Raw genomic sequence first — 20,846 nt, forward strand, 5'->3', positions numbered from 1 at the left:
TACATTATCATTCATTCTTGTGTTTTTAATGCGGATGTTTCCATCTGTGAACCATTTTTTTTCCAGGTCCGTTATTATTTGGGACTAGTTTCTTTAACCTCCTTTTGTTGACGTTGGAAATAGTTCTTGGGAAATGGGGAAGATTTTGTGGTCAAGCTTGAAGAGGAAATGACTTTGAGGGTCCATAGTTCATTTCGATTTAAAGGAACAGCTGCTCTCTCCATAAAATTTCATGCTACTTTGAACTGGAAATGCATCAGTATTTCATTTATTCTTTCAACACTTTGCTCACATAACAATGTTCCACATCCCTGGTGAAATGCATTTTCAGTCTATCTATCCCAAGATCTCTGAGGGACCCGGGGGTTGCAGTGCTCTTGGCAGTGCACCAACAAAAAGGTTTCAGCAAATAGCTAAGCGTAAATTATAGTATTTCCTATTGTTATTGTGAATGTTCTTCCTTAAATAACACCTGTCACAAGTGTGGAATCCCCTTGAGTGTAGGAGTGGAAGAGGGAATATACAACATTAAAGAAATGAGAAGCCAGTATTGTGTTTTTGCAGTACAAAGATTTATATGTTCCTTATAAGCTGACTTTGGTGAAGGGTTGATTTACTTTATGCCTTTCTGTGCTTTGTTGTTTAATAGATGAACACCGCAGACTTTGCATAGATGGAGTTCCTGCTGGAGGTGGTTCCAGGGGTGGCGGGACTGGAGGAAACGGATTCCTTCCCGGTGGCAATGGAAATGGCTACGGCCCAGGAGGAGCAGGATTCATTCCCATCCCTGGTAGCAACGGTTTCTCCCCAGGTGTAGGGGGAGCAGGGGTAGGAGCAGGTGGTCAGAGTCCCACTGGAAATGGTCCAATAATTACTGGGCTAAGTAAGTATTCATGTTTTTGAGACTTGTTTTCTTCTTTTTTTGGTTCCTCCTACTTTTTCCTTTTTTTTTCCTGCTCAGTTTCTAGTCTGGAAATGATACAGTGTCCTTACTACATAAAAATGTCTTTGTATTCAAACACATATAAGGTACTTCATATACTTTTAAGAAGTCGATGCTTTAGGAAGGTTGGGAACCCCTCCCTGCTTTTTGTTCTTCTTCATTTTGGTTGTAGAGTAATTTTCTTGAGCCTTTAGCAGCTTTCAGGATCTCTTTTTTATGAATTAATTTCACTTACCAGTCATGTTTGCCACTATTTAGTGATTTTCCCATGAAATTGTATGCCTGTGTGACCTCAATCTTGCATGACTGCTCTAAAGACTGACTGAAAGTCTGTAATTCTGTAAAAGTTTCTAAAAAACTGACTGAAAGTCTGTAATTCCCTTCATTCAGTAAAGGATATACATTCAGTTAGTGTTCATGTAGTACAACAGCCAAGAATGTAGTATGTATTTACCACATCCACTTCTGTAACATATGTATTCTATGTACTTGTACACATAGGTTTTATTTTAATGCTTCAAACCTAAAGCAGCTTTGGCTACCAGGCATTAAAAATAGTAAAAAGATTCAAATCAAAGATTTTATTTATTTTTTTAGGATCATCCCCTTCTCTTCCTGCCCATACGTGGGTGTTCCTTCCTTCCCTTGTCAGCCAAAGGTCAATCTACCTATTCATTTTTAATCTGGGATTCTTAATAGAGCAGTATCTTAGCGTATTTCTTACTGTCTTAGTTTATATCTTCATTTCATTCACATCATTAAGGTGTGTGATCTTAAAACCTGTCAGTTCTATAGGAAGGCATTTCCTGCTGTGAGGAAAGGGAGTTGTTTTGCTTCCCAGTATATATGTAACACTTACTTCCAAGACCTGGAAAGTCTAGCATAGAAGACTTTGAAACTTCTCTGCGTGTGTGTGTGTGTGCGCGCGCACGTGCACATTTTTACATAGGGGAGTTACATAGGGTAGTATGTGTATATGTATCATATTTAAATATTTTAACTTGGAAAACATGCTTTATTTTTGGATTTAATACTTGTTTTAAACTTTTACTGCCTTTAATTTTGTTTTCCCCTCAGCCTTGCAAAATTGTGGTGGCTCATGTTCTTCAGAGAACTAGTCCCACTTCTCTTAAGTGAAGCCTTACAGTATAGTTTTCAGTTACTTAGAGACAATATTCATGAAGGTAGCATGATTTAAATGTTTTTGTTGATCCTCCTGCATTCGACACCTTTAAATTTTGTTTTTAGCAGTCTCCTAATGGTAAGATTTTTATATCGAACTATCATACATTACCTTTATGTCGGTTTATCTACTGGTAATATCCACACCACACATTGCTTTCCTACTTCACCATGAACCTTTGAATTTTTGCTTGTGCTGTGCCTTCTGATCTGTCTTAGTTAGCACTAGTAAAACTCCAGATTTTGAAGTATTTTCAAAAAGCCAACAGCATTTAAAATAAACTATTTGCTTTCCTTGTTCTTCCAAGGATAAAACATACCCCTTCTGCAGACATACTGCCTTGGCTCAAAGCCCAAGATGAATAATATTCAGAAGGATGTCTCACATGTATAAAGTTATTTATAACATGTGTAAGTGCCTGCAGGATCAGAACCATTTTCAATAAAATACAAGGAGTATTAAGACAGGTATACCAAAAATAATAAACTCATAGGAACAGATTGCTTCAGCTTACATCCAAATGGTGGTCTATTCATGAGACCACTAATGATCTCATCAATCTAAAAGCATAAATGGTAAACTATAATCAAGACTGTTCTGTCTCATGTGTTTTTTTTTGTTTCTGATAGCTACTTGCATATGTTAGTTTACTGTAAAGTCAATGGATAGTGCTTGGAAAAATGCTTGATTTCATGGATTTATTTTTGCACCTGAGAACATACTTTTTGAAGTCTAATGTAATCTTCATATTTACTTCTATTTGAACATATGAATATTTTTCTCATCTTCTGCTTTTTTCTTTTTTTGCACTAGCAATACTCAATCAGACAATAGACATCTGTAAGCACCATCCCAATCTTTGTTTAAATGGGCGCTGTATACCAACCATTTCCAGTTACCGATGTGAGTGCAACATGGGATATAAGCAGGACGCAAATGGGGATTGTATTGGTAAGTGCACATTTCTAAAATGGTTTATTCACTTTTTGAATACTAATATTCTTCAGTTTTATACCTTTCATCCAGAAAAAATTTATGTGCATATTATTCTTCCTCCCTATATATTATTTTTAATAATATTGGTCTTGTGAAGGAGAGTCCAGGGATCATGATGAGATTACTTATACTGGAATAATGTAAAACCTTCATAAAAGAGCTTTTCCTGTTTGTCTGCTGCTTTAAAAATCTTCACTCACAGATATGGGTATTGAGTATTACTGTACTTCATGAGTATGGTACATTTTTGTCTTTACCTTTAGTGAGTTAAATTCTGCTCTCATTTACTCATATGTTATGCTTGTGTAACTCCCTTGCTGTCAGGGGAGTTAGTCTCAAGTTTATCCTAGATAACAAAGGACAGAATTTATGTTTTACCTACTTGTAAATATGAATGACTTATAAAACACGTCAAATCAATAATAGAATGTATTAATTCACTTTTGGTTACCTTTGTATTGCTTATTAAAATACTGAATACTAACTTCTTATAACAAGAGCTGAATTTGGGATTCTGTGCTTTTGTTCAGTTACTATGGACTTCAGTCTTACAGTGTCAAAGGGTCATCAAGGATTTCAGAGAAAAAAACAAATGTGGGAGTGTTTGGGAGTTGTGTGGTGAAGAATTTTGTTTGCAGGATATATTTTTGTAACCATCTAGGATCCTAAATAGAAAGCTCTGGTTCTATTTCTGATTGAACATTAGCCTACTGATTCTTTATAAAGAGATTTGAGATCTGTGAATGAAAAATATCATACAAGAGCTTATTAGCTATAGACTTTTCTGGCTGAAAATGTGCATTTAGAACTTGTTTTCTAGCATGCCTGTGGATTAAGGGAAAGCACAGAAAAAAAAGGAGCACAGAAAATTACAGCTAGAAGAGACCTTAAAAAATCTTCTGGTCCAAGATGAGGCAACATATAATGTGTAAGTGAGGATAGAGGCAAATTTTGAATTGCGTGCAGCAGAGCGGGTATCAACCAGCAGCTGGAACCTCAATGAGTTGCAAATTCTTCCACTTCCCACTGTATTGCAAGCCTGGCATCAGGGCCTCCCCGGCTAGGCACCCTGCCTTCTGCAGAAGTGAAATGTGACAGCTGCTGCCTAGTGCTTTTCTTTGGATGCCACTGTTTATTACCGCCTTTAACCTCTCTGTTTTCCTTTCTCAAGTCAACTAGATACACCACTCCTGAAAGTTTGCTGTCCCCTTAGCTAGTCCATTGTGCCACAGGGTGATCAATTATACTTACATCATTTCTGACAACTGTTTGTATAACTTGTTCTTAAAAACCATCGGTGATGGAGACTCCACCGCTTACTTGGGCAGTTGCACGGCCAGTTTCAGTGCTCCACTAGCCACGTTGTCAGATAGCTTTTTCAAACTTCCAGTCTAGTTTGAATACAATTTTGCAAAAACATCAGCTCATTTTTTGTTCTATCCACAGTGTATGAGGAAAGCAGCTTATTAGCCTATCTCTTTGTATATATCTTTTGTGCATTCGAAGACTGGTATGGCTCCTTTTCTGCGTGTCCTCTTTAGTATAACAAGCCTAACTTTTTCAGCCTTTTTTCTTTAGGTCTCTGACCCCTGGCTGGGAAAATCAGGAGCTTTATTCTTGTTCTGCATCCTTGGGCCTCAGGCAATATTGTCAGTGAGGAGTGGGAGTTTTACTATAAGTCTGCCTTGCTAAGAGTATGGGTATTCTTTGTTTGTAGTATATGGAAAATCCTGGCACTTTTGTTCCCAGCACTACATTTTGCATCACTGAAATTAATATTCTTAACCATGGCAGACCTCAACTTTTGGGGAACTGTCTTGAAATATGCTGAGCATCTTCTGAAAGCTGGTACCTTGAAATAATGTATTTTAAGACCTCAGAAAACCTTGGGAGACTATCTAGTTTGATCTTTTGTCTAACAAAGTTTCACCAATTTATTCTAGATCTAGTTTACAACCTCTCTTCATATTCTGTATTCATATTACTTGGGGGCGAGTTGAAAATACGAAGCATACTGCTGAAGCGTACAGATGTTTGTTAACTATTTGTTAACATGCATTATATTTATTACATTTTTATAATTTTTGTTTTCTAACTTTAAATGAAGGAACAAAGGTGATTACTGGCAAAAATATGAAACTACAGCTTTTACAAAGGTAGCAACTGAACAAAATGAAAGGCCTTTCTAAACTATACTCTTTTAGGCAACCATCCTGTGTTCAGATCATTAAAGAGTTGTGATAAATAGCACTGCAGTAGAGTGTGGTTGTGATAAACACTTTGTGCCTCTAACAAACTACTCTGCATGAAGAAATACACCAAAATAACAAGAGAAGTGGTGGTAAAAACCGAGGCTGAATACCATGAAGAGCCAAAGTTTCACCTGTCTTTAAAATCCTTTCCTCCTAAGGTGAGACAAACTTTTGACTGAGCTACTTTGTACTTCATATCAGCAGTTAGTATAAAGGTGACATGATGCAAATAGTGATTGATTGACTAATACTTGACTGTGGCATATTAGATATGAATGCTGTTAAACTTGCAGAGCCCTTTTTTAATTTGCAAGGCATGGAATATAAATGGGAATAATAAACCAAATGCACATATTGATAATGCAGTATATGTAAGTTAAGTGTCCAGGAAGAAATAAATTGGGGAAAACAAACCAAAGGAAATCTTGGCACAGGAAGTAAGGGTAACCCTCAAAGACTTAGAGGTAACTCGAAATTAAATACAACCTAATAATCCTAGGAAATTTTAGGTCAGGGAATGGCTCTTTGGCCCTAGGTTTTAATGAATACCAGCTTCTATAACCAGTAGCACAAATTACATGATACAGTCCATTTTGGCTTCCCAACCTGAACAGCCAGATATTCATTTACTAATGTAATCTGGGAGTGGGTTTTGGTTTTAGTCCAGAATAGAATTTAAACTCTGTGGTTGGGTTTACTGTGGAATGCTTTACTTGCTCTGTCTTTGTGCCCCTTGATAGGTTGCAGCAAGTAAAGCTACGTGGATTTCTTCTTTAATATAAGCTCTTTAAGCTGGAAGAAATTGTGCAGGAAAAAAATCAGTAGGGTGGCCATCTGTGATTTGGGAGGCCTATCGAATCTACATGCCTGGCTGATAAAGATGATTGACAAAAGAATGTAACGTGTTTAACAGCCAGCTGGCCATTCTGTCCCTCTCTCTTCCGTAGAGTCACGCTGTAGGTTACTAGCCTGCCATTCACCTTCCACTCCAGACCACTGAGAATAGTGAAGTTATATCTGATTTTCAGTTGAGGTAAAAATTCATAAAAGCTGTGAAAATAGATGGATGAGTTTGTGGAAATAAAAATTGTCGTCCTGCTTGATTCTCTAATGCGTAGTTACAGTGCTGAGGAAAAAGTGTGTTTGCTTAGGGAACTTAGTCTAGGCTTCATAATGCAGGACGAAAATAAAGACTTCAGCTGTCTTAACAGAAGCAGAAGGTGCTGTGCCACCTATAGCGATGTCCTAGATTGAAAGGAGGAAAAAACACAAAAGAATGGCTTCCAGGTAGTTTGAGTGTTACTTTGCCTATTTTTTCCTGGGTGAAACAAATCTCTCATGAGTAATTATTTTGACTCTGAAGTCGTTTGCATTTTGAGTAGCTATTCGCATTCAGGAGACATTTTGTAAGATATGTTGCTATTGTCATCACAAAGTAAACTTTTGCCAATACTTATCTTAGATAACTCAGCCTTGTTTCACAGTTATTACCTAATTGAATTCTAGAGAAATAGTTGGAATATCTTAAATGCCACATTGAACTGCTGATTTGTGAATGGTAGTTGCTATAAATCACAAAAAAATTTGCCTTGGGACTTTAAGCAGAAACTTAACTGTGAAATTTCTGCATGTAATGATATATATTACATTAAAGGCTTGCTCAAATCTAACTTGGATACTCATTTATGGAAGAACAGGCATGGGGCATTGGAAACAGTTACATCTCACCGTATGGGATAAGGTTAATGATAGAGGAATGAACACTCCTTCCATGCTACTCTATCTCTCTCGCTCCCTATGTCCCAAGGAGAAAGCTAGAAATTATTAATGATTCTTTAATGCAGTTAAAGAAAAGTCTTATTTCAGAATGATCCTACCAAAACAAAAAAGAACAGAGTTACGTACTGCTTTCTGACTTCACCTTGTATTCTGCTGCTTTCGTGATGGAACATCGCCTAGTGCAAGAACCGTAGGCAGTCGTAAGTGATCTGATGCAGATTGGTCAGTCCCTCTTCCCAAATTGATAGGCAACTGTATTATTATTATTATTACCTTTCCTTATTTGATTCTATTCCTAAAAACTCTGGATAAAACTGTAGAGACTTTGAAAGTGGCAGCAAGCCCATAGCTGTGTTGTTTTGGGTTTTGTATTTGCAAAACAACTAGAATTCTGTATTTCAGCTTCTGATACTTGTCTTCGAACTCAGCACAGTCAGTCTTAAGGGGGCTTTTGAAAGTTCCATACTGTGTCTAGTGAAATTTTGACGTGTTGCAGATGAAACATTGAAAAGTGGAGATATGTGTGATGTAAGTGGTGAAAGGGAAATATTTGATGCCAAAGAGGGGTGTAGTGTGAGACAATGAAATGGGTTAAATATATCTGTCTCAGATGTTTCCTGTTTACCCTGCTGGGATATGCATGCTTGCAACACCAATTCAAAGCCAACAACTTCTTTATATTAACACATATTTATCATTTCCCTCTTTTATCAACAGCTTATAAAAAAAAAGAAAAAGAACATCTTAGGGTTCATATTTTAAATAGAAATTGTCTGATGCACATGGCTTTGAGGATTTTCTAGGCTTAAATCGGCTATTTCATAGAGGAATGTTGCATTCCTACTGTAGAATTTATAAATTAATTTGTAGTGAGATCTATTTCTAGCATGAACAGATTTTCCTTAACAGTTTAAGCAAGTTGAAGCCCATATCCCTATCCTAAAGAAGTCATAAATGTCATCCTCTGTAGGAAAACTAAACAAAATTGAGGAGTGACATATGTATTATTTATAAGTTCCTTCTGTCCTCCCTTGTATTAAAGCAAGATAAATGTACAATAGTAGCCACTGGGATTAAGACACTTAATGAAATGTTCCTGCAGAAATGTGATTTAGAGATCTACAGTTGAGGACTTTGTTCCGAAGGAATTATGTGTGATTCTTTTCAGCTCCATATACTGGCTGAGCACAGAGCCACAGTGTCCAGTCTAGCACCCAGGAGAACAAAGCATCTCAGTGGCTGGGAACTGCAGAGAAGTGTGACAGCAAGAAGCTATTTATAAATGCATACAATCTCCTGCAGTATAAAGAGTAGTAAAGCTTACTCAAATATATGCAGGTAGCCAGGATGAAAAACAGATACGGTTACTGTTTTCTTCCTTATATTTAACACTCTGCATTTCTCTTTTCTTTATCTTGCTTCATTCTTGTGGTTTTACTGGAGTGGTGTTATCAGCTGCCAATGCAAATGTGAGTGAGCCGAATAGGTTTTTGCATTAGAGGAGGTACTGGATTCTTCCATTTCGCTTGCCTTTATTCATTTAACTGTTTACCCAAAAAGGTCTGATTGTATCTAGGCTGGTACAACACAGTATTGCTGTACAACACAGTAGTGTTGTAAATCAGCTCACTAAATGATTGATTTGGGTAACTCCAGATCTCTTTGACATGTATATGAACGCTGTGCGTTTTAACTGTGTGTGCATTCACACATTAAATCCTGTGAAATGTGCGGTCTTGTTTATGCTTTAATTAGAACAAAACTAACCTTTCGCCATTAGCTTTTGCCATTTTTAGATTCAAGTCATCCATGGTGTATAACGCTTTTGGTACACATTTATTTAACAGATAAATCTGCTTATAGGTGTAATTTCTCATTCTATTCAGTTATTTTGAAGATCTAATGAAATAAATTTTCAAACTAGACCTGATAAGGGTTGAATACAAATGATCAGCAAAGCTAAGCCAGGGGAAAACCACCCTGCTGGTTTTCCTGAATTTTTGATGGCTTACACTGCAAAATGCAGGGTAAACTTGTCATTACTGAGAACTGATCAGGTGTGGCCTGACTTAGACCTCGCTTCCTATGTCAGCTTGTCAGTAGAATGGTTTCCAAGAACCCACACAAATCAGCCTCGGCTTTGTGATATTAAAGCCCATGTAAATGAAGAGACAAGGCCATTTCGGACCTATACATGAAATGGAGGGCCTAGTTGGGGGAAGAGGTCGAATTAGCACAGGTGAGTGGCAGAGAAAGTGCAAAAATATGTACAGGGGGATTTCATCATGGGATCTATTCAGTTTGGAAGCTGTGAGTGTATCTGTAACAGAGAAGCTGCTCAGGCCGTCCTCTGGTAGCTGCAGGACAGACTGCTGAGCAGGCGGTCCCCCCTGCCAGAACAGAGGGCTGCATTTACTCTGCTCCCAGAGAGGCAGTTAGGATTAAGGAAGGCAGGGAACAGGGACCTCCAAGAGCTTTACAGATGGATTTAGGGGAATATAATTGGAAGTAACAATCATTGTTATTTTAGGGTTGGGAATAGCCAGGCCAGGCCAAAGTAACAGCTGACTCATTGCAAGCCAGTGGGGATCAAATCTGGGAAGGGTTCTTGAAAAGATTTCAGAGCTATGTGTCAAATGGATGAAGTTTCTGAGCAGTTACGTAAGACTTAAAGGGGTTAAAGTGTGTTTAGTTATACCCAAATACTAAAAACATTTGGAAAGCAGAATCAGGTACATTATAGGGAAAGGCTAGGTTAAATCTGGCATGACTCAAATGCAAGGGCTAGGGTTGAGGATGCAATGGGGCATAAATAACTGAGATGTGTTATACAGTCTGTGGTCTCATTAAGAATCCCTCCTGCTGGTTTGTGGGCCCTCCTCACATTTCTACAATAAACTCTCAATTTAGTAGTGTTTTTTTTGTTTCTAAGTGCCATGACATCTGCTTTTAAATGCCAGTTTTTTCTTGTATTGGTGTTATTTCAAAGCAGAATGATTGATTATTCAGTTAGATGAATATCATATTGAATAAAGAATTGTTTTGTTCTACTAGGCAACTGTCAGATTTCATGCCTCAAAACCCTCACTGGTATTTTTTCTTCTATCTTTCAAGATACCTATAAGTGATGCAGTAGGATTTCATTTCTTTAAAATATGGCTGCCTATTTATACTAAGAACAACTGTGTGCTAATAAGAAAGTAGTGATTTTGCACCAAGAGTGAGTTTTAAGATTTAGCATTTGACTGTTAATTGCTGTCTCTTTCAATTAGGAAATTCTAGTTGAAAATGAAAAAAAAAAATTGTTGCATACATTGTGAAGTCTCTAACATCTGTGCTTCCAACAGATGTTGATGAATGCACATCGAACCCGTGCTCTAATGGAGACTGTGTCAACACACCTGGTTCCTATTACTGCAAATGCCATGCAGGTTTCCAGAGAACTCCTACCAAGCAAGCTTGCATTGGTAAGAAAATTTGCTTCGTGTTTACTGATTTTACAAATGGTCTGACCTCTTATGTCAGATTCTGTTGGAATTCAAAAATAGTTAGTAATGTTATTTCAGTAAATCTCAACAGTTATATTAATGAAGTTCTAGTTCTGGGCTACCATTGCATTTGTTTTGTTGATAAAATAGTCATTTAATTTGTTGTCTTTGACAATTTGTTGTCCCTTCCATTCTGGAATATCTCTTACTTGCCAGTGTGTTCCAGTTGGGAATTCTACAAAAATTAAGGAAATACAAACCTGTCATACTAATAGGCTATTTATATCTATATATATATGCAGATGAATATGTGGGTAGGTTTTTAGAGGTATCTATCATGTAATTGTTGAGCATCATTAAAAAGTAGCATTTATTGTACAAGTCTAAAATAATGTTTATTACATCTCTCATGGAATAAGAGTGATTTCTTACCATCTTTGGGAAGGTTTTTTTCTAAGTAATATTTAGATAATGTGCCAGCATTTTTCAAAGCAGTAATTGTCACTGTATGATATTTTATCTTATCAGTGGTAATTATCTGATTATGTGATTTCTTTTTTTTAATTTAGATATAGACGAATGCATCCAGAATGGTGTTCTTTGTAAAAATGGCCGGTGTGTAAACACTGATGGAAGTTTCCAGTGTATTTGCAATGCTGGCTTTGAACTAACTACAGATGGAAAAAATTGTGTGGGTAAGAATTCTTCTTAATACTGGCAGGGACTAGCTTTGTGATTCTAGAAATTGTACTTCATAGTGCTTTTGATCATTAAGGATTACATTTAGTGAAATAAGATCTGGCATGAGGTGAACTTACAGCCTCTGCAGTCAAATAGACACTATGCGGAACTTCATGATTCCAAAGACAACTTGAAGTGATTTCTGTTTCTGAAGCTACATCTCTCATCAAGAGACCCAGGTAACGACCTGTCCCAGGAATAGCATTTTTCCCTAATGCTTCATAGGGAGTGTTTTGTATGTCAGCACTGCTGAAGAAATTCATGCTTTTGATTTGGCTGTACTATGTCACAGAAGCTTCCTAGATAAACAGTCTGTTGCAACAAGTTCTGAAATCCTTCATGTGATTGAAGCTTCTTATCCTTTCAGCTAAGAAAGAAAAATGCACCTGGTTCTTCCATACCCAGTCTTGAAATATGCACAGTAATCGATTGAGATTAATTGATCAGATTGAGTAATCTGATTGAGACGGGTGAAGAATGTTGCTGCTTTGTCTGTAGACTGAGAGCTTGTCAAATACTTGATCAGAGTTACTAGAAATTAATCTTCAGATGAGAGAATCTTTGCCACATCTGTCCAGTGTGTGTTTATACTGTGTCTTATGCTGTGTCTTTTTGCAGACCATGATGAGTGTACCACTACCAACATGTGTTTAAATGGGATGTGCATAAATGAGGATGGGAGTTTTAAATGCATCTGCAAACCAGGATTTGTTCTGGCTCCAAATGGGCGTTACTGTACTGGTATGTAGAATTGTGGGGTAACACATTAAGACAACTTTGATTGAAACCAGCTTTTCCTGTCCATTCATTCATGCAAGAATGGCAATCTTTTGTCATATGGATTTAATATCATACTAATACTTTTCTAGGTTATTACAGTAGATATTTTAAACTGCATAGAAATAAGTCTTTGAATTCCAGAACAAAATAACTGAATTATTTAGTAGTAGTGTGAAAGCAGCAATAGATGATAAATTGGCTTTTGAAACATCTTGGAGTCATCGAAGGTTCGGCAAAATCTGAATGCCTTCATGAAATGGTAAAGCGAGCAGCAATGTCAGAGGTTTAAAAGGTTTGAAAGATACTACATTGATAAGCATACACAAATACTTTTTCCACATCGCTATTCTAGCAGTCCAGAGTCCATAACATTTAAGACAATGTATCTGCCATACAACATTACAAACTTTTTAAAGCGAAGTCATTAAAATGTTGCATTAAACATTTTAAGAGTGGAGTCTGATTTTGCTTCAGCTAAAGTGACCTGATAGAAGATACCTATTTGCCACCACTAGAAGTAGGTTTGGGCTTCAGTCATTTCTGATAGGTGCAAAATCATCTAAGTCCATTGGATTTTTGCTTTGAAGTTGAACGATTTGTATTAATTGTGAATATCTTAATGTGCAGTCACTTAGATAAAAATTGACCATTAAAAAGGTCTTTGAAATGAAAATTTACCATTGTAAAGTTATGCTGTGATTAATGCTTCCTTAACCAGACTTTAAAGCAAAGTTGTAGTATCGTGAGATGGAGGAAGACAAGGGAGAAAATTTGTCACTTATTTTGCTTATTGTGGAGTATGAAATGTCCATATAGTTTTTCTGAAAATTGTCTTAATGCACAGCTGGAATTTTATTTAGTTTAATTTTAAGGTAAAAATTCATTAGAAATAAAACAAGGATACATTAATGATTCCTCAGGTATCACAAAGATATTAAGCAATGCTTTAAAAACATTAATTGTAAACTTAAGCTTAAAAGCTGTGAACAGATTGTTGAGTTGTGTTTCTCCTGACAGATATTGATGAATGCCAGACATCAGGAATTTGCATGAATGGTCATTGCATAAATACTGAAGGATCCTTTCGGTGTGAATGTCCACCTGGCCTGGCCGTTGGAGTCGATGGTCGTGTGTGTGTAGGTAAGGGAGACTCTTTTCTCATTGAAAAGCAAGTGTTGTCAAATTAAAGCATCAGGTTATTGAATGAAAGAAACACATTAAATGGCATCCTTTTCATTTATGCTAACATCAGTCGTAGAATTAAAGTGATTAATCACAGAGGAACTGTTCTCCCATAAAACTGGTGTGTTTGGCTTTCATTCATGTGTGTATATATATGTGTGTGTGTGTGTATTCACTTCTGCATCATTCATTGCAAGTCACTAAAGCAAGTATATTTTTTGGTTGAAACACTGATATTTTTGCACTCCCTTTTTCTTTTTTTCTAATATGAAAACATTTTATTCTTTCTGTACTGTAGTGTTCAAAACTCTAGGAGGAAAAATAGTAAAAACTAGATAGTCTTGTTTCTGTGAGCTCAAATATCATTATTAATAACTATTAGAAAATCTTGCATTATGATATGCTCTAAGCTTAATGTTAAAAGGCAAGAAGCTTAAATTTTTCTGTGAAATCAGACTGGCACTACTTCTTGCTTACTTGTTTTTTCTACAAATTAAACTTACAATATGTCGCTTCACTCTTCCTGGCATTCCTCTTTGTTGAGAGAATTGTTTTGTGAGTCTCTTCCTCGCTAGTCTACTGATTAGCTGCAGCCTCTTATCCCCTCACAAATTACTAGTTGACAGTTAACAGGTTCTTCACCCAAATCTCACCAGGAGTGTTTGCAAGCTATAGCATAGCTTCTGTGCTGGAACTCCCCCAAGAAAAACGGAGCATTTTGAACCTGATGAAAAATAAAGACGGCTAGAGGGCAAGAGGTATTCAACCCATTATTTTGTGCTGATTGCTATTGATGAGGGTACAGAGTGATGTGCATGTTAAAAACATCTCTGAGAGCAATGGATATGTGCTAGGGATTGTGATACTGCAATGTTTTTAAACTAACTTTGGTTTATCCACAGGGTATTCCATCTTCCCTTTCTCCTGTATATCAGAAGATCACTTCTACTATGTCTCTTAAGTTTCTTTTCTTTTTGCGTATGAACCTATCTGTCATCTCATCATTTTGGTGACCCAAGACTGAGTCCATGGATAAGCATGGTGTGCTGGTGTTCAGTTTCAGTAGAGGAACATGCTTGTAATGGGGCATCCTCGAGTGAAGGGTGCACGTCTAACAGCAGCACAGCACGTTAGCTTCTCTTTTGGTACTGACCTTGTGTGCTAGATGCTGCTGGTAACTGAGTAATGCGGGCTGGTACTGGATCAGGCCAGCTGGATATGTCATGATGTCCAACAGGTTCCTGGAGCAGTAAAGAAGTCCCATGCAGCACTGCAAGTGAGCAAACCATTTGCCTAGCTGTGCAGTAGTCAGATATGTTAACCAGTTATATGACTGTTACTGCTCATACATGAGACTTAGCACGTATGTCCTATCTGCCTGTGTCTAGGTCAAGAAAAGTCATACTTCATCCTAATATTTGGAGATCATCTCACAAGAAGGGAACGCAGGATACTATGTCCTTGTGTTACTGTATCATTCCATTTAAAATAAAATCTTAAATGCTGCAGAAGTTCATCACTCTTTAAATTAAAATCTAGTACAGAAGTAACTATGTAAGCTGACCCTTTCTGTTATCAGTTCGGTTTAATAAGCGCATTACTAAAGCTTTAACTCACGGCTTAAAAAAAAAAAAAGTTTTAGCCAAGCACCTTTGTAGACTCTCAACTGTAACCCAAATATCTGGTGGTGTTTTTGTTGTTTTAAATAAATGTGTTTTTTTCAGTAAGCAAAACTGTACTAAGGGTTGAACCAACAAAAACAAGGATTGCTCTCTCAGATGTAGTAGCCACATTGTTTGGGTTTTTTTTCTGATTTATTAAATGTTTGGAGAATAGTAGTGAAAAAATCATACACAGCGTGGAAAGCCTTGGTGTACTGTTTTTAATAGAGGAATTTCACTCCTTAGTGGCACAGCAGGAAAACCAGGTTTGAGTACAAGCTGTTCAGTACCTTTTGTGGTCCAAGTTGGCCTCATCTTTACCTCTGTCAGTGATACAGCTGTAAAGAATCAGTTCAGTGCTCCATTTTCTGTGTTCCCATTTACCTATTGCTTCCACAGTTGTAGCAGCTAAGGACTTCAATAGTTTGCTGTCAGCTGTGAAGAGTGTTTTCATTTGAAAATGTTCAACTCCACATGTCACATAGCTTTAAGATTTACCATAAATCCTTACATTTTCAATAGGAAATATCCTTAATATGGCAAAAATCATGAGACAGAATCATGATTTATTTGGAAAATTCATTTTAAAATGATGATGTAGTTATTCCAGGCATAAAGTAACATAGGAAATTTCAAATACTGCATAACAAAAATGTCCTCATATATGACCTTCAAAACACGATTTCAGAGCCAATCTGCTGTTCAGAATTCTTTTTTATATATGCTGTGTTAGCTACAGGAATTCTCTGTCTGGCTATTCTGTCTCATACATTGCATGAGCTAAATAATATTTTTCAGACACTCTCCTGCTAGAAATGTCTGTAGTCTGAAAGTTAATAAGTTACATGGGGCTTCATTTTAATAGCATTCCCACAAATATGCTAGGCAATTAGCAAAAACATAAAATGACAGAACCTACAGTCCAATTCTGTCACTCTCACTTTGAACAATAATTTATTTCATGAATAGTGCCGTTGATTCTGGTGGGACTATTCATAGAATAAACTGCTTTTTTATTTAACATTAATAAGTATGGCAAAATCAGGCACAAGACATCATACAAGTTTGGAAAAAAAATATGTACAGCAAAGGGGAATATATGCTTGGAGAAGGCCAGCTAGATAAATGCTTAGAGCCAAGCTAGTATTTGCAGGCATTTCAGGTTTGCCTATACCTCTGTCTGTAGCTTCATGCTCAGATACCTCAGCTGTGTGTGTGTGTGTGTGTGTGTGTGTGTGTGTGTGTGTGTGTGTGTGTGTGTGTGTGTATCTATCACCTCAGAACTTCAACTGAGCTATTGCTGTAGCTCTGTGTAATGTTGTTTATTCTCTACTGAGGTATTTTTAATTACGATTTAGTCTGCACTTCTTATCTCTGCTCAGAGCCATAGCCATCCAGGACAAAATAGCTGAGTCTTCTGCTACTCTGATTTTTTTGCAGAACCATGCCCCAAAGTACTGTCTTGAGCATTGCACAATTCTTCTAAAGCATCTTGAAGGATGCAGTGGCTCTCACTGAGTATAGGTCAAACACTTTGCAGCCTTACAGACCTTGGCCACAAAATACTGTGCTGACAGAGTTGCTTATGCTGAAGTACTACACTACAAAATTTAAGAGTCTGGAAACACATGACCAGAGGATGCTCCAGGAAACAGTGGAGTAGAAGCCCAGGAATGGGCATGCTGTTACACCAGCACCAGTGCTAAATCCTGGCCCACAGCACGAAATAAGATCTCTAGCATTCTGAAATTGGTAGGCCAGGACAGATCAAACCCTATACGGAGAGCAACGCAGGTCCATCAGTGCATGCTGAGAAGCATCAAGACACAGGGAAACTGAGCATGGCCAAGGTGCCTTCAGTAACTTAGCCATGGACTGAGCAATGGCTGTCTTTCTCATCCTTGATATCAGCAGAGGGAGTGCAGCCCAGGGAGGACTTCTGTGCTATCCTGCTCAGGTTCTGGAGGAACCAGTTTTTCATCCTGCGTGGGCTTTGCAAATCACTGCCATTCATAACATGGCAGTTGCTGTGATGATAGCGAGGCTGTGGAGGAGACTTGTGGCTATGGCCCTTTTTGTAGGGCTGCTTGATGGGTCATTGGATGCACACTGAAGCATGTGAGTTGGCAGAGGTCTAGATGGGGATTTATCAGGGCTCATGGGGCTGAAGATACCTACCAGTGTTAATTTGATTACACCATCGAGCGTTGTTTGGTGCTGGAGTAACAGCATGCCTGATCTGGGCTTTTACTTCTGCAAGATGGTGTTCCTAGATCCTTGTTTTTTGTGGTTGTAGCACTTCAACGTGAGCAAATCTGTCAGCACTATAATTTCCGGTTAAGATCTGTAAGGCCATGCTGTGGTTGACCTCTTCTCAGTAAAAGCCACTGCAATGCTTCAAAATACCTTAAAATGCTGAACTGCAAAGATCACAAATAGGCCCGTTCTGTGCCCTCTGAAAACAGTGTGCTCCAGCACAGAGGGGAGCCAGTCTGAGAGCCAGACAAATCTCTACTTCTCTTCATCACAAACAAATCCTTCCCTCCCTCTTGCCCCCCATCCTTCTTCCCCATGATAATCACCTCATTTTATGCCACTGATCTGTGTACTCTTTTTCCATTAGTCAGGCAACCCTACCTAAACTCCCTACACTTCTTTTTGATATAAAATGCTTTTTTAAAAAGCACTTGCTACCTTCTTATATTTAGTGCATCTGTGGCTTCCTCCAGCTGCTTCCCAAACTTTGCATCTTTAAAGGCTGCCTTTCATGCTTTCCACTCTTTTCTTCCCTGGTGCCAGATCCTTCACTTGAATTCCTTCTCCGTTCTCTCTCAGGCATGTAGATAGGGGAATGTCTTCTCTTCTGTGAGAGGATAGTGAGCCAAGCCCCTTTATTGATGGCAGAGTGGTATCTGGATTTTCTAGAGGTGGAGGGAAAGGGTGTGGTACAACTAATGATTTTGCAGGGTACTTGAACAGGCATTACTTGTGCAAAAATAATTGATTGTTGTCGAGCATAAAAATCCTTTCCTGCTGTCAAGTGAAAGCAAATTGCATTGGCTTCACAAAAGCTCTTGGCAAGAAACGAGCCTTGAAATCTGGGCCCCATTTAACCATACTCCAGAGCTGTCTGTTCCATGGGAGACCAAATGCAAGAGAAAATATTTATATACAGGCTATTCTGTTTTATAGGAGCCAGCTTATAGTGGTCAAAGAGCAGGCAGAACACAAGGAATTGCCAGTTCTTATTGGGATTGGCACAGGATATTCATCCACTGTAATAAGCTTTTTCATGCAACCTCTCCTCATTGTTTTGGGGCCAATTTTAAGTAGGCATCTATCTGGATTCTGTCAGAGCCCTCTCCGTTTAAGTGCACCCAGGCTCATATTCAGGCCACAGTGCATGGTTTTACTGGGAGATGGACAGGGATCATAAAGACAAGCCATGTTCTGGCCTGGTCCTTAAAGATACCTGAAACACAGGGCATTTCTGTAGTTCTCACAAGTGCCTGTAGAAGTACAGGAACCAAAACTAAGGCTGTTTGCCTCCTCTGTATCCAGCAGTTCTCAAACACAATTTTAGGTGGAGTACCAACTCGCATATTAAAAGTTGTCCAATATTAGTCTGTGAACAAAAAGGCGTCTAACCCTGGAATGACAAAAAGAAAAACACCTAAAAACAGTCTAAGAGAGATTCTTGTAAGTCCTAGAGTAACTATAACACAGCAGCAGATGGTGATAACCTTTAAAGGTAGGGCTAAAAGCCTACCTTAGGAGGAGGCATCTCACTGCTACTTGGTGGTGAAGCCAGCCAGTTTGATTTACCTGACTCAGTCATGGGATGAGAATTGCAGAATTGCTGTTGCTGAGCAGGTGGTGGGACTTTTTTGATATCCTACCCCTAATCCAGTGTTAGTGCCAGATTACCTTTAACTCTTTTAGGACTAACAATCTCATATAAATGTATAAACGCTGGTCTCAAGAGCCTGTCAAGATTGCATTTCTGTTCATGGTCTGTGCATATAGTAAGAGGCTATAGTCCTGCTTTTAGAAATAGATAGCATTCCAAATTACCAGCACCTGGTTGCTGGTGATTTATTCTATATGAAGAAGCATTTTGGAAGTAATTAAGAGTTCTGCGTGTCCACGTTATGATTGCAGGGCTTCCCAAAGGGAATGCGGAGTCATGGCATGGTGATACAATACATTCTTTGTTTCTTATTGAGATGCATGTTGATGGATTTACAGAGTTGCTCTAGAGTTGTGGATCACCTGTGACAGGTCCCATGGGATGCTCTTAAGTTTGCCCACAGTATCCTAGTTTAGGTGGTTTTAAAGTGCTCTGGAGAGTGCTCCAAGAGCTAACCTTTGTGAGAACTGGCCTTGAGGATGCCATCAGAATTGTAGTAAAGTAATGCAGATGTAGCCAATATAACCCTTTTATTGAACAGGATCTTGCTTTTTAGCTCCCTTTGCAATAGTATGCATTTATTTCACTTGGAGCCTAAGGACAAAAATTATTTCTTTGCTTGCTCTTTCTTAGATACTCATATGCGCAGCACATGCTATGGAGGCATCAAAAAAGGAGTATGTGTCCGTCCTTTTCCTGGTGCTGTGACAAAGTCTGAATGTTGCTGTGCCAATCCTGACTATGGTTTTGGGGAGCCATGTCACCCCTGCCCTGCCAAAAACTCAGGTAAAATTTCGTGTTTCTTCTAATAAAACAGTGAGCATAGCTTAAAAAAAAAGCAGGTTGCTTATTTATTTAATGCCTTTAAGAGAAATGAAACTGCCCATTCTTTCTGGAAATGTTTTTTTTTAAAAGAAAATCTCTGGTGTCTGATATTGAGCGTTTATGTATTTTTGTATATTGTAACATTTGAGGTGAAACAAGTTCCAGAGCTGGCCAAACTGTGACAAAAGTTAAGATGAAAGCACATGACTATGACATGGATGAAGCTGGGTCCCTGAATTAAGTTTTGGCTATAACTAAAAAGTACAGATTTACTGGCAAAGGTATCTGTAGATTTCCTAATCAAATCAGTCCAGTTTAAAAGCGCAGGCCATTTTCACTTTAGAAATCTCTATTTTGTCTTATAAGAATCAGTTCTCCAAACAAACCTAGGGATCAATTTAAAAAAAAAATGACTTGTAAATAGAACTCAGATCACATTTTGGGTGATAGTTCTATTCAGTTTCACTTTCTGATATTGTAGAAGCTGTTTTGAATTAAGTGAAGTAGAACTGGTATTGGGGTTGAAAACAATAACTTGAGACAGTACAGTCAAGACTAGAATGGAATTACGCTAGTGCTTCATTCTTATTATCAAATTTCATTTTTGTGTGTATGTGAAATTTCAGGATAGAATGGTACTAGACATATAGCTGTATTGTCTACAAATAGTTACCTATTTCATGTGAATGTTGGCGTTTCATTAGTTACATTGTTCAAAAATCATTTTAGAAAAAAAGATCAAGTGGATTTGGTCAAGCACTGCAAATAACATGTTTTTCTCTTTTTCCTACCTCTCTTTCTTCAACTGAGTAGCTGAATTCCATGGCCTGTGTAGCAGTGGAATAGGTATTACCGTGGATGGACGAGGTATGTTGCATTTTTTCTTTTAGTGTAGATGAGTCAAGGTTAAAAAAAAAAAAAAAAAGAACGCTCAGAATTAAATTTTTCTGTAAGATGCTAGAGACAAACTTTTCCCTCAAGATTAACCTGTTGCTTTTAACACTTTCATTGCTTTCTTAAAATAAAATAATTAAATGATGTCCAAAGGAAAAGCTAGAATTAATTCTCTACAACATTTTTTCTGACTCCAAAAAGAAAACGTGTCA

General features: G+C 37.8%; 1 protein-coding gene across 1 annotated transcript in view; it reads left to right on the plus strand.

The window, feature by feature from the left end:
• The window catches only part of LOC135324501 (fibrillin-2-like), a 180,029-nt gene that overhangs the window by 65,581 nt on the left and 93,602 nt on the right, over positions 1–20,846 (plus strand). Inside the window, exons 10-17 of the mRNA XM_064501037.1 lie at positions 650–883; positions 2,940–3,077; positions 10,501–10,620; positions 11,211–11,336; positions 12,001–12,123; positions 13,180–13,302; positions 19,549–19,701; positions 20,554–20,607. Of these exons, the coding sequence (XP_064357107.1) occupies positions 650–883; positions 2,940–3,077; positions 10,501–10,620; positions 11,211–11,336; positions 12,001–12,123; positions 13,180–13,302; positions 19,549–19,701; positions 20,554–20,607 (1,071 nt within the window). The remainder of the gene's footprint in view (positions 1–649; positions 884–2,939; positions 3,078–10,500; positions 10,621–11,210; positions 11,337–12,000; positions 12,124–13,179; positions 13,303–19,548; positions 19,702–20,553; positions 20,608–20,846) is intronic.

Source organism: Dromaius novaehollandiae, chromosome W (assembly GCF_036370855.1).
Source record: "Dromaius novaehollandiae isolate bDroNov1 chromosome W, bDroNov1.hap1, whole genome shotgun sequence".
Classification (NCBI taxonomy): Eukaryota; Metazoa; Chordata; class Aves; order Casuariiformes; family Dromaiidae; genus Dromaius; species Dromaius novaehollandiae.